We start from the raw sequence: 14,538 nt of genomic DNA, 5'->3' as shown, positions 1-14,538 counted from the left end.
CATGAATTGTGTTTTACAGGTCTCTCGAGAGTTGTGTCTTCCTTTGTCACCTTTCCAAAACCAAAAACACAAGAGCACAAGTGTAAAGATTGACTCAAAGTGTATTCATATGCTCTAACAGAAGCTGTAAACGTTAGCATGCTTACTACCTGCAGTAGTTACCTAGCGTAACCTAACCATGTTACTGTATTATGTGGGGTTACAGGTTATACTAGTTAGCATTAGCCTATGCTAGCTAGCCACAGCTGATAAAATACAAGCACCAGTTGTCATTTCACCTGACTGAAAACACAGTAGTCGGCTTAAAACTGACTAACCTTAAAGTGGTAAATGTGCTACAGTCATCTCTGTACACTGCACACATGTGCTGAGCTACAATGGAAAGCTTGACAGGCGTAGCAAGATAAACTGAGAGTTGACAGGGATAGCAAACTGTAATGTAGTCCACATACAATTTAACAAATAGCTTACGGAGAGTTCATTTTCTTATAACCACTGAAAATTGTGTTACCAAAATGATCTTTTGAATAAGACTTTTCCAGTTCCTCCCAGAAAATATCCTGTAAACAAAAACAAAACAACCAGTTGTGTTGTTCTTTTTTCTATTCAACTACCTCTGGTCATTTCCTGGTTCTTTCTTGAACACTCTCTGAGTAATTAAACATTATTTCCCTCCATTAAGTACCAAATTCGAAAGTCTTTTCCAGGAAAATAAGGTATCGGCTCCTTTCTATGAAATAATGGCGAGACTAATGTACCTGTAAAATAAAGCATCATCAGTTGGCTTTTACCACCTTCCTATCCAAACTCTTCCTCTCTGTGCCTCCACACACACACTGAGGCACTCACGCAGGCCCGGATGAGTCTGTCAGACTCGAATTTGAAATACACCTGGTTGGCCAGAGTACAGTATCTAGTGACTGAGGGACTTATGAAAACCAAGAATTAAAATAATGACATAAATCTATTTGTAATGTGTCTAAAAGTCTGTTAAGTGCTGAGGGAGAAAAGCATGGTTCCAAAACATTTTAGGCCTTTTCCTTTCTCAACGGAAAACTAACAAAATGGCATGCAGCTCTCATGCTTGGATGACTTGGTTACCCTGGCATGCAATCTGCAAACTCAATGCCAGTCCTCGCTATTCAAGGACCTCGATACATTGAGACGGCAAGAACAGTCTTCCAATAGCTTCCAGAAGCGCCGTGGGCAAGGAAGATGTAATGTGCGTCTGTGTGTGTTTGTGTGCGTGGATACAAGGTTGTGTGTTCACATTAACTCAGCACTGATTGCTTGAACTGAAATCACATTTTGTCATTCATTTTTTGCAGTCTATCATCTTTTTAATGTGTTTTGTATGTTAGGGGTGTGTCTGTTTGATTGACAGCAGCTGGCAGGCTGCCAGAGTGCCGATGTTACTCCGCAAGGAGAGATGCACAAAGTAAACAAACCTGTGTTGCAGCTACATGCAGACGGCGTGTTGTTAGTGGAACTGAGGAATCAGAACCTAAGTGACATTTGCAGGTACGTTTAGTTGGTTTAACGTGCTGCAGCTGAGCAGCTAATTAGCTATCGAGCTTGCAGACTGACGTTAGCAGTAAGCTTTTGCCTTGTGAATATTTGTGTGATCGCTCATTCAACTATCTGTCGCTGACTCAGTGTGTTCGTCTGCTCTGCCCGATAGACTTACATGAAGCTGTAATGCCAGCGTTCGCCGTCTACGTAGACACCTGACAGTATTCCATTAAATTGGTGCAAAACTAGGGGGTGCCATCATTAAACCAAAATACATAAAATATTATTTATTTTCACTCATGGTTTCTGATTTTTTTTGTTAACCAAGAAGACACGACAAGTGATTTACAGAGCAGATATGTATGCTGTCACAGGTTAAAAATGCAATTTAACTTAAATGTGCTCAGCAGCCAAGCATGCGAGGTCATCCCTCTTCATCATGACTCTTGCCGTCTCAGCTGCCCCCTATTGGGCAAGAAACATTTCCTGTTTCGGTAATATCTGACGTCCAATTAGAAGCACTTTACTGCCTCAGCCAAAAACAGGATGCATGAGGCTCCTCCTTCCAGCTGTTTCAAGGCAAATTTTGAATAATGTACGTTCAAATATATTTAAGTTAAATTATTACTTATAATTTTTTTATGCTACTTTGTCATAATTTGATTTAAGATAATAAAACAAAACGAAAATCTGGGTTAAAATCATATGTTAATAATAATTTGCACCACAAACTGTTTTTTTTTCTCCCTACAATGGGTTTTATGGGGAGATAAACAGGTATTTAGCATCACTTTCCTGAACTACACAGGCTGTAACCCTGCTTTTCAATGAAATAGCCACCTAAGATGCGTTCAGGTGAGAAGCTATAATCCATTATTGAAATCCAAGGAGAGATATGGGTGAAGGGCAAGGAGGTGAACTGAGCCGCACGCTTTTGCCGCAATTGAACCCACTTTAGTGAAGATTAAAGGAGTTTTACATGAACGAGAAACAACAGATAAAGGTGTTTTAGCTCTGATTCAACTGATATCTGATGACTTTGCAAGTGAAAATGTATTAAGTGCAGATTCATAGTGGTGCTTGTCAGCAGCTATATGTTGGTCTTCTGAAAGCTATGAGGGGGAGTTCCCAATATTGTCTTTTTGTCTGGATGTCCCAATATTGGGACAGGAGGTCAGAGAGGGGGGAGGGAGGGGGAGTCATGGTCATATCCCAAAGTTTATGCGGACGGGTTGATAAGAGGTTTCTCACACATGGGGAAAAAAGGGACAAAGGGGGGGGGGGGGGGGGGGGGGGGGTGTCAATAATCAAAAAAGGTAGATAGGGACAGTTCCCACCTGGCCACGCTTTGTTGCGATCTGATGAGAAAAAAGCAACGACACAAACACAGTACACAAACATCACCCACATAAATAGAGCGCACAAGCATATAAAGACAGACAGAGCAAAATAAACATTTTAAGCTGATGTCACACATTAATCGGCCTTTCAGACTTACATCGAAAAGAAACCAAAGATAAGAGACAAATAGAAGCACTTTAACTAATTACCCCGTGAAAGACTGAAGCAATAGACAAGTCTGATCAAATATTACAGTGATTATGTGTACCTCACACAGGAATAAAACACATTTATAGCACGAGGATGATCATGAAGTCACGGACAGTTTTTCACCGGGAGGGAAACAAAGATGAGAGGACACTTATGACTATGTTCACACTGCAGCTGAGAAAAAACAGATCTGCTTTTTAAAGACATTGTCAACCACCTTCACACAGTACGTGGTCCCAAATCTGTTATGTACCGCATTACGGACCTTAAGTTGCTGCCTACATTTCTGATTTTATTCAGCTTTGGGCCTGGTGAAGAGGTCTTCATGTGTCCAAGGAACTGAGACGCGACCAGGGACCAAATTATCTTTCAAATATCTGTATAAATAAGCATACTTATGAATTATTTTTGGAAATTGTTTCTATGACATTACATTCGTTCAGCGTAAATATCATTGTCGACTGCGGCATTGGTCTCTTTATTAGGGTCAGTTCAGGTCGACGGCAATTTGGATTGGGTCTAATTACAGTTGGGTTCATTTAGATCAGGTCTGTCTTTTTTACAAATGGATTTATGTACTTCGGGTCTGAGTGGGTTTCCACAGGTCAGTTTCAAACATTCTGGACTCATGAAGATCTCTACTCTGGTTTTTGTCTTCGTAGACGGCTGTTACCCCGGTCGGATAAACAACTAAGCCAAACGAAGCTTTATAAGAAAGGGCACGTCATGTTACTGCACATGTGCATGAGAACTGCAGGGTTAAAGATGGTTAATCTGCATATTTCTTCAATAAACATGAAAAATGTGAACTGTTCCCAGCCACCACAACTTTCATGTGAGAAATGACTTCGACCGGGCAGCAAGACACTTTGGCCAAAGTATTTTAAGCCTTTTATTTGGAGGTAAATCTGAAAGCAAGTCAGAGCTGAAGCATCGGTCTCGAAGCTGGATGTTTACACGGACGGTTTGGTTTTTACAATAGTATATTTACAGTTTGTCTTTGTTTTCTTGTTTTCTCTTAAACCTATCTGATCGTTTGACTGCTCATGTTTCAGATGGACAGCAGCCGACTATCCTGTAAGCCTTGCAGTGTGAATGTAGCCTGTTACACACTTAAATGCCATGAATGTGGGTTGATGTAAGAGATGATATAGGATGTGAACTTTAGGTGGAGGGATGAGGGGGACGTGATTGAATCGGATAAACCCTGGATGAAGCTCGCTCTTCTATCCTTGTCAGGCACAGCTGCATACTGGACAGAGACTGCTGAACAGGATGACGCTACCATACTCTGACAGTATTTCAGAGTATAACAGCAGTGGTTTTGGAATTAATTAGAATTTAGAATTAAACAGTGGTCTTAGAATTAATTAATTAATTAGACACATACTTATGCTGAAAGCTACATCCTTATTATAATGTAATTCTTAGTGTTAAAAAGAGCTTTTTATCTACCGTTCACTCTGTTTAATAGTTTTTTAATTAGCATCTTTATACTTGTGTATTTATTATGGACAGCAGCACTCAGGTCCTTTGTGTTCATGAATATCTGGAACACCTTTTACTCTTCTGAAAGCGTGTGTCTCTGACAGTACGGAACGTTTCTGATTCACGGTGCTGCCACGCTGTGCATTATGTATATCGTTCATACGAACACATATAAATCATATCTGACGGATGGAAAACAGGTAATTGCACTTATGTAACCGAAATGCAGATGTAAGACAAACGCAGTTACACAACACAAACAGAGTAAATGCCAGTGTCTTTGATCGTGACTGTGGCGGTGATGATAAGAAAAAGCAAATAACAAAATATGACATTTGTTCAAAATATCTAGCTGAGAGAGGGAGGTTGCTGCAGACGTATCTATAAACTCCGCAAATGACACTGGCTGAGATGGACAGGAAGGACAACAGACAACAAAAAACAGAAAGAAAACGAGCACATGGACAGATACACAGGCAGAGAGAGCAGGCAGCATTACCCCATGAGGCTCCTGAAAGCAATCCAAGCCAGAAAACAGGAAACAGGAAGGGAAAAAGTGAAAGAGAGACGACAGAGTCAAAAACAGATAAAAGACAGAGAGAAGCATCAATCTACAGCTGGCGAAAGGAGAAGAGAGTTGAGCGACAGGAAGCAGTACAAAGAAAAATACTCAGGTGACTAACCGTGGACAAACTTTCAGGACGGACTAATTCACACTGTATGTGAAATAGCGGCGGATGGGAAATATCAGACAGCGCTGGTTGAAACAGAATATGTAATCACCTTGTTACTTAAAAGACAGATATTCATTCAATACCCATCATGTGAATGGAAGCTGTGTGTGTGTGTGTGTGTGTCCTACTGGCTAGCTAATTGCCATCGAAAAACACAGGTCAAAACTGTTTTTAGGTCAAACCCCCTCCCCCACACAATGCACCTTTCAAACTACAGTCATACAACAATTTCTTCTTCAGGGTATGGAGGTGCAAGAGTTGCAATTAGGTGCCAGCTTAGAGACTTCTGTTCCCTCCTAAACCATAAACCTGTCAGCCAAACTGTGCATGACCTATTTGCCAACAAGCAGGGAGGGGCTGTGGAGACTTGACGTAACAACAAAAGTTGAGTTTGACATAGTCGCAAAATAACCCCAGGCACCACAAAAGCAATCGGATGAACACATTGGAGTTGTTTGTTGGAGCGAAACACAGGGACAGAGACACCTAGCCCCAGGGTGTTAACATGCTAGCCTGCTCCAGGGAAGGATACTAGAGAGAGGGTAACATCAGCTTAAAATACTGTAAAACAACACAGCCCTTAATTTGTTGTGGTGTGGTTGTATCCGTCCCTGAAACACATCACATTCAGAGCCCTGCCGTGATTAGAGAGTAACACTGCATGAATAAAAGGAAAAGCTGACTTACGAGCAGGCAAAGGCCACCAGGGCTCCGCTGACCACAATGAAGTCCAGAATGTTCCACAGGTCACGGAAATAAGAGCCAGGATGGAGGAGCAGTCCCAAGTCAATCATCTCGAGTCACAGAATAAATACAATAGAATCATTTTAAAAATCATACAAGCTGACACAGACACTTTCTTTGTATTACGGCTTCTTCTAGAAGCCTCTTTCCTTCTGAAAACTCTTTAAAAGACCTCTGGTTTTAATATCTAGTACCTTTCCTTTTTCAGTGCCGCAGTGCATTCATTATCTGAAGCATTTGGAATATGTGTTATCACAGCTGAGAAATGTAAAACCACAAACCCAATTAGCAATGCCAGTGACATGACGGTGCTGTCGGCTGTGTGGCTAAAAACCAAGCTCTATTTGGTTGAAAATGACTATAATCCTAATGATGCTGTTGAAACTATATTTTTATGTAACCTAAATGTCTAAAAAAGTCTAACATTTTCAAGCACATTCATTTTTTGTCATGTAAATTAACAAAACCTTGCTTAGCTAGTTTTTCAGTATAACTCCAGCCTCCTCACCTTAATCACCATCTCAAAAGTGAAGACCCCAGTAAAGACATAGTCCAGATACTTGAGAACCTGTAAAAAAAGAGAGCGAGAAAATTTCCCGAGTTCACTCGTCAGATCTAGAGACAGATATTTTCAGTTTTAGACACGTTTTGAGGCTTGTGTGTGTGTGTGTGTGTGTGTGTGTGTGGATGGACCAGTTATGCACAACATGTTCTTCTGCCCTGTCAGAGGTCTCCCATATCTTTGCACTCCCCTACACTTACACAATTTGCCTGAACAGTGTGACATTTGACCAAAAATGACAACAAAAAAACAACATCCTACCATTTGCTCTTTAATACGGGCAACCTGTCGAGCCCTGTCCAGTCTGAATGAATCAGCCAGTCAGCCCAAATTAAATGTGTTTGTGCGTGAATCCTCGTGTGTGTGACTGTGGGTCTGACAAGCAGTGTGTTTGTTGTGTACTTCCAGATGTATATTCATGGCATCTAGATGTCAGTCTCACTCACGTTGTTGCGCGGTGCGTTAGCTTGCACGGGGTCCTCGGCTGCCAGGGCGATGCTGCTCATGGTAATGACCATCAGGATGCACATTTCAAAGTAGCGTAGGTTGACCACGTAGTGACACAGCCGCCGCACACTGTAAGACCACACACACGCACAAATATAAAGTACGCACAGAGTAGCTCACTGGAGAACACGCATATCCCTCCTTGTCAAAACAATGCACAAGGTGGACATGTATCAGCCTCAGGGGTACAGAACGACTAAGGGACATCTGGGAGTGCAATGTCTTCTAATGGAATCAACATGTAACAACTTAGAAAAAGACGCTTAAAAAAAACACAAAACTAACTTTTTCTGTACTTTCCAGAACTGATATTATTTCAATCCCTATCAAGAGTTCGGGTGAAACGCGGGTTTGTCACGTGGATAGACTGGTAGATCAAGAGCTTCCTCCACGGCCTCAGCTCCTCAGATCATGAGATGCTTATTCACTTGGCACACCAACCCTTCATTTTGGCTTAAGATCTGAGGTGCTGGCGCTCTTCCTAACTGCTTTACGCTCAGCTGCAAACCACCCCAGTGTGCGCTGAAGGTCATGGTCGAAAGCCAACAGAACTACATCATCAGCATAGAAGAGAGACACAGCATACACAGCTCTCACTCCGGCTATTCAATGGCAGGATGGCAGTTGCCTCTGAAAAGGAGGGTTTAAACATGTCCCCAACATCTCCCAGAATGCAAGACAAATTCTTACACGGGCAGGAGTTGAAGACCTTGTGGACTACCAGAAGTGTCGCCAGCTTTCCTTGTCTTTGATCCAACTCAACTTTACTTCTCGCTTCACGCAACCATCCAAGATTTGTGCCGGCAGAACTGACGACATGACTATGAAGTCGATCTTTGGAACAAAGGTGTTCTCCTTCCTTATGCTTTTGTAATAAACAATCCATAACTAGCACAGTAGTGCAATAAAAAAGCACAACAAGTCCATTTTTGGTAATAACCGACCCCATCGGGTTTCTTGCTCATTGCCCCCAAAGAACATTTTAGGTCACCCAGCAGAACTGTGGAGCAGCCAGGCAGCAGTTCAGGAGATATACCAAAAAGGCTAAAAACTCCAAACTGCACAGAAATCAGAGCCTTTGCAGGCTTTCACTGAGGCAAGTATTTTAGCTAGTCACTTGCAGGTAGAAAAGATCATGTTGTTTTCCCGGGAAAACAGCTCAATCAACTGTACCAGCTTTGCTCCTTCACAAATTTCATATTGCTCGTCATCTTTTCTTCTCGGTCAATGTTATTGATTTTTGTACATGACCCGAGATATAGAGGCTTTAACAAAGTGATGAAGGTATGGCTGATGGGTGTCCTGGGGAAATGAGGATGAAAAATGTTTAATCAGTAACCGCCAGGGAAGCAGAAATAAGCAGAACATTTCATGTCTAATGTATGGCTCCTAGTTTCAAGGATTGCTTTAACAAGGTCGGCGAATTCAATAATTTGGCGAAAAACGATACTTCTACATCTTTGGATTCACCATGTGCTGTTGGTTAGTTTTTCCCACTGTACATGGAAAAAAATCCTCATCATGAGTTTATGAACTTTCTGTTGTCCTTAATTCAGCTCAAACTATCAATAATAGTCTATGTCACCCCTCTAAGTCCCTTCGCAGTTATGACTTACGGGTTTGTTTGCCCGAAGATGAACATGGAGCTGTAGGGAAGGATCTGCCGAGGCCCATTAGCTTCCTCCTCCTCGTCCTCCTCCAGGTCCTTCTTCTCCTCACCGAGTCGGAAGTTGTCGCAGTCAATATTGTTTACTGGTGTGGAAAGAAATAAACACACTCATTAGCTCAAATAAGCACAAACTGTTTTTTCTATGGATTCTATGAAGTTGTTTTATGATTGTATTTACTTTCTGCATCGATAAAAATGTATAATTAATAACTCTACTAATTGGACATTTCTCTTATGATGGTGGTTGCAGAGCCTCGACTAAGCATGACAGATATGAACATCTTAGTTAATCAACTAATTGAAAAAACAAACACACACTACTTGAGTGGAATCGAAGCCGCTGTTGCGTTGTCACCATAAACAGCTATATATATTTTTTTTTTAACGAATAGCATTGGCTAACATACACATTAATACCTGTAAAAACTAATAACATCCTCATCAGCCTCAGCTGTACTGTGTGTTTAGAGCTAATAAGATAATTGTAGAATGCTAAAATGCTAAGCTAAGATGGTGAACATGATAAACACATGATACATTGTACTGGAAAATTGTTGTGCAATTCTCTATTGTATTTGTCCCACTAATCCCACAAATGGCATGTCAGCATTGTTACTGTGAGCATGTTAACGTGTTGCCATTAGCATTTAGCTCAAAGCATTATTGTGCCAGTGTGCAACGTCACAGAGCTGCTGGCATGGCTGTAGACTGTTCGTCATATTAAACAGTACAGTACAGTTTTTTGTTTTTTTTGGCATCAATTATTACTCTTGCTGTATATGATAAGATTTTACTCATTAATTTCTTTGCTGAGATCTGGGGCTCTGGAGGTATTCTTAATTAGCCTTAATTACCCTTAATGACTAAGTGATGACTAGGGGAAAAATTATAATAAGATGTTTTAATCCGATAACTGATGTGAATAATGTTCAAAAACTTCAAAAGCAAAACTATTCCTTCCCAATGCTTCCACACTGGGTGTGACAATGACTCACTGGGTATGATGGTGGTTTCTCCGGGCGGGGCAGTGATGGTGACAGGGATGTGGATGGCGTTGCTGTTGAGGCCGGCCTGGCTGGCCCTGGTGGAGTTTTTCTGGTTGTCAGCATCCTCTTGCTTTTCTCCAAGACTCAGGCTACTCTGCATTGGCTGCAGAGGACTGGAGGCGAGGCCGTCGTCCTCAGAATCTGGCTGCCTCTCCCTGGGGAAGGAGATGTGCGTCTTATCACAGGCATCATTATACTCTGCTCTCAGGATGCTTCAAGCCTTTTCTGCCAAATGAGATCCCTACAAGTAAGATTCTCCTCCCTCCTGGGAAACAGACCACAACTTAAGTGGCAGCAGGCTAGAAGAAGTTGTTTACTGCTATCCAAACACACAGTTATATTGTGTTTATGTATCAAGACAAACTGATGCAAATAGTAAATTATTCTTACTATTTCTTACAGTGTCGTAGAATATGAAATTTAAGTCTAAAAGATCCACTAGAGAATTAATTAAGCCCAGTCAGATACATAACAAGCCAATCAGAGAGCTGTAGCGAGCGCCTCGATGATGCTTTGACATGCCGCTGTTGCACCCCGTGAACACATATTCAAAACAGGCAAAGAAGATAGAAAATGAAGCAAGACTCTGCAACTACAGGTCTGTTTTCTGACCTCAAATCTATTCAGAAACTAAACTTGGTGGACAGTTAAGAGAACTTTAATGATTCCAGATCAGCCAGAAAATGCAAATCATATACAACAACGGTCAATAAGTAATAAGAACCAGGTGTAGGAAGGATTGTTGTTAAAGGTACGGTCTCATTAGCCTTATGTTCAACAACAGCCTGAAAAAGGATGTGATGTCACGGTTCTGATATGTGGAATACATAAGGGTTGAGCAGAGTGATCGCAGGTCTGCGAGAGAGATGCTGCTGTTCCTAGTCTGGTAGTGTAGTGTTGTACTTTTCATGGTAATGTAACACTAAAATAATAACTTGTCCATTTTTAAACACATCGCATCAGTGTTTCTACTGACTGGCCATGCACATTCATTCAAAGTTAAACAAAGGTAAACACTGACACTTGAGAGGCAGGATAAGCATGCTTGAATTTGTCTGTTGTGGGGATTTCCATAGAACTAAATGGGAGATAGAGCAAACATTTGTAGAACGGAGGTGTAATACCATTGTACCTTAAACCTGGAATAACAGTATTTTTTTTTGCTAATATTCTTTTCTTTTAGCTCCGTTTTTGGTCTCATGAATGAGATTTTGAAGGGCTTTAATTTTGAAATGCTACATCAGAATGTCCTGGTCTCAACCAAATACTCAGGGAAATATCTGTCTCTTTAGCGGCTAATTGCTCCACTATGTTCACCAGCTATTCTGTAACTGTGTCCGTCTACTGTTTGGTGCAGAGCAGGTAGTGTGCAATGCGTTTTTTCAAGCTTTTACTTTGAAAAGAGCTGCCAGTTGCAGCTGAAAAAAGCACTTTGAGAGCGGTGAGAGTGAATCAAAGCAGTAAAGTAAAGCCAGACAGCTAAACAATGAGCTAAAAATCACAGTAAACCTCCATAAAGTTGGGGAGAGCTGCAGATTCAGGTAATAATTCTCTGTAGGTTTATCACTACGAGCGACCCATTTTACATTATTTTCACGTTGTCAATTGATATGTTATGATAAATAATAGTCATTTTAGTCACTTTAAATGGTAAATGGTAAATTGACTGTACTTGTTCAGCGCTTTTGTAGTCTTTCGACCACTCAAAGCGCTTCAACACTACATGTCATCATTCACCCATTCACACCCATTCATAGACTGATAGTAGGGGCTACCATGCAAGGTGCCACCTGCCCATCAGGACTATCAGATCATTCATACCCATCCATGCACCGCAGGAACAGCCTGCGGGAGCAAGTGTCTTGCCCAAGGACACATCGACATGGACTAGCGGAGCCGGGGATCGAACCGCCAATCCTCTGATTGAAGGACGACCCTGATCCACTGAGCCACAGTTGCCACAAAGAGAGAACAATGAATTATCTATTGTACAGCCAACTTGAAATGATGTGCGTCTCTAGCTAACTTATCCATTGCCGTGCCACACAACAACATGAGGAGCGATACAATAGGATGGAAATGGGGTGCTGCATACTATAAGAGCATCGCCAATGACAAAGTCCTGTATGATATTGACTTATAGTATGAACTATGTGCAGTCTTTACCTGTGACCTTTGGTTCCATTCTTGTTCCTCTTACAGTCGTCTCTATCCAGAGTAGACTGAGCTCTGACCATGCGAGAGCAGCGTCCCTTCCTCTCTCCATTACTGTCCCCTCCTCCTCCACCCCTCCCCCTCCGCTCTCCCTGCGCACCATTCACCATCAGCCCGTTTCCCTCTTTTGGTGGGCGATGGGAGTGATGGTGGCGGTGCCCCCTCTCCTCTCCTCCTCGACAGTCATTGGCCTCCTCCTCGGGGGAGCCGGCCTGGTGTTGGTGCCTGTGTCCCTGGCCTCCGTCGTGGCTGTGGCTGCTCTCCCCTCTCCTCTCTCTAATCTGGGCGCCGTCGGTGTTGTGATCCCTGGTCCGGGTGTGATGGGTGTGGTGCCTCCCTCCCCGGCCTTCGCCTCCATCCTTGCTCTCCCCGTTCCTGTCCCGGTGCCGGTGGTGCTTCTTGGAGTGCGTGTGCAAGTTGTCTCCCACCCCGTCCTGCCGGGGCTCCCCCGATTCCTCCCATGCTCTTTCGGGAGACCTGCTGGGTTTGTCTCCATTCTTGGCCTCCACCACGAGCGGCCGGTCCAGGTGAGTCTTCATGTCTGGGTGCAGATGGAGGGTGGAGGACTTCTGGAGGCGCTCCTCCGGGTCGAGCTCGTTAAACAAAGCCTCGCTGCTTGTCCTTATGTTGTGTCTCCTCAGCTGGTTGGTCCTCTGCTCCCACACTGACATGGCCTTTGCTGAGCGCTGCTGCTCTTTACTGCACATAGGAATCAAAGCCACAGAGAGGGATCATGGGAGAGGGAAAAACAATTTTATACGACTCACTTTTTTGTTACTTTCTGAGTTCTTGTTCGTTTGGGTTTTGGGAGAACATCACCATCCACAGCTTCATCCATAGCCACGCCACAATCTTCTACAAATAACACTACACATTGTTTCTTTACCTCATTCAAGTCATCAAGTCCCTAATTGAGAAAAGTAAGTTATAGGTAACCAGACGCGAGGTGGTCTATGGATGCGTCAGCAGCACGAATGTTCACCATGGTAAAGCTTTCACTTACCATGCTAGAGGGTTGTATGGAGAAAGTAGCCAAAATCCTCCACAGCAAAATATAATTATTTGTAATTTCACACCTACTGTAAGATGGTACAGCTTGTCTACTGCTGAGGGTTGAAACATGCTGTTGTCATGACATGACCTGATCATGGGAAGTTTATATCTTACTTTGGGTCCTCAACATTGACGTATTGCCATACTTTGATACAGGCAGAAAAATGATGAATGATATGAAAAGGTAGATCGTATTGGCAGTGTTTTCACACATTGCGTTCGGAGGCTTCCACCTATGACTTGTAAGAGCTGATGCAGAGCAGGCTTCTCATGGACTAATACAGGTGCATACAACAGCCTAAAGCCTGTTTAATGAAGCTGCATTGTGTGGCACTAGTTCATTTCTGAATGTTGTACCTGTCAGCAATGACACTTTAAAGACAGGATCACATTCCAGGTCAACCAACATTGACAAACTCAAAAAGTACATTGAAGGAGAAACTGTAGAGGCTGCTGTTATTGTTCCTCCTACTGGCCACAAAGAATTCCCTTCTTAATGTGAATTTGATATCGACGATTTGGACCAAAGTCCAAAATGTGTAAAAATTACAAGTCTTCAGCACTTTAACAAATCAAGAGGGTATCTTCCAAAATGAGTCATTTTAGTATGAAATCCCCTCTTTGTGTCTCCACAGACTGTTTGCTTGTTAAGCCCGCCAGATGGAATTCTGTACTAAAAATAACCACGTAATTTGTCTAACTCAGTCTGCTGAAGTCTCATATGTGTGTGGATTCGGACCCCATCTTTTACACTCAAATTGTTTTAAGAAGGGATTTCTCTGTGACCAGCATGGAGCAGGGGAACAATTACAGCAACCAATAACTCCTCAGTGTACATATGGGCACGTGAGAGTTGCGTTTTAGCCTTCAAAAAAATGTGCACGCATCCTTCAACAGGGCCACAATCTCCCATGACCATCCTCATAACAGTAATGAATCAATTAGAGATGGTGTTGAAAAGTCCCGGGGCACATTCAAATGTCAAATATTAAAAAAACGTGTCAGAACAAAAACAAAAACAAACTGTCACAAGCTGTGTGACAAATGAAAACAAGGATATGCCGGCACAAATCAAAGCTACTATATGTCTGTATATCCTAAAACAAAGTGAGGATGAAGAAGGAAATCCCCTGTGAGAGATGATGTCATAAACTGATGGAAAACATAGTAGTGCACAGACGAAGTGCAAAGTTTTTGAGCGTCTTTATTTACACCTTGTGTTAACAAAACAGACAAGGCAGTTGTGTTCATTTTAGTAATTGGTTTACTGCTAATAGAAATCGATTTTGTATCATTTTAGCATCACAGCAAATGCCAAAAGTTGGCATCGCCTGACATGTCATGTGGCTAATCTGGCACGTAAGTAAACTGAAAGAGAAATGTTTTTCTAATTCTTCTTGACTCAGGTCATGTGTAAATGGGGTAGGTATGACCAACAACATGCTATGGGTGATGGTC

General features: G+C 42.3%; 1 protein-coding gene across 1 annotated transcript in view; it reads right to left on the bottom strand.

The window, feature by feature from the left end:
* cacna1bb (calcium channel, voltage-dependent, N type, alpha 1B subunit, b) overlaps positions 1 to 14,538 on the bottom strand; it is a 140,436-nt gene that overhangs the window by 39,783 nt on the left and 86,115 nt on the right. The window contains exons 20-27 of the mRNA XM_076079823.1: positions 11,980 to 12,726; positions 9,763 to 9,968; positions 8,715 to 8,850; positions 7,038 to 7,167; positions 6,538 to 6,597; positions 5,973 to 6,079; positions 5,051 to 5,062; positions 2,850 to 2,870 (exon numbers count right to left, since the gene is read on the bottom strand). Coding sequence (XP_075935938.1) covers positions 2,850 to 2,870; positions 5,051 to 5,062; positions 5,973 to 6,079; positions 6,538 to 6,597; positions 7,038 to 7,167; positions 8,715 to 8,850; positions 9,763 to 9,968; positions 11,980 to 12,726 — 1,419 coding nt within the window. The remainder of the gene's footprint in view (positions 1 to 2,849; positions 2,871 to 5,050; positions 5,063 to 5,972; positions 6,080 to 6,537; positions 6,598 to 7,037; positions 7,168 to 8,714; positions 8,851 to 9,762; positions 9,969 to 11,979; positions 12,727 to 14,538) is intronic.

The sequence above is a fragment of the Anarhichas minor genome, unplaced genomic scaffold (assembly GCF_050575085.1).
Source record: "Anarhichas minor isolate MPS153535 unplaced genomic scaffold, ASM5057508v1 ptg000073l, whole genome shotgun sequence".
Taxonomy (NCBI): Eukaryota; Metazoa; Chordata; class Actinopteri; order Perciformes; family Anarhichadidae; genus Anarhichas; species Anarhichas minor.
Note: the sequence above shows the minus strand (reverse complement) of the source record. Positions and strands in the feature narration are given on the sequence as shown.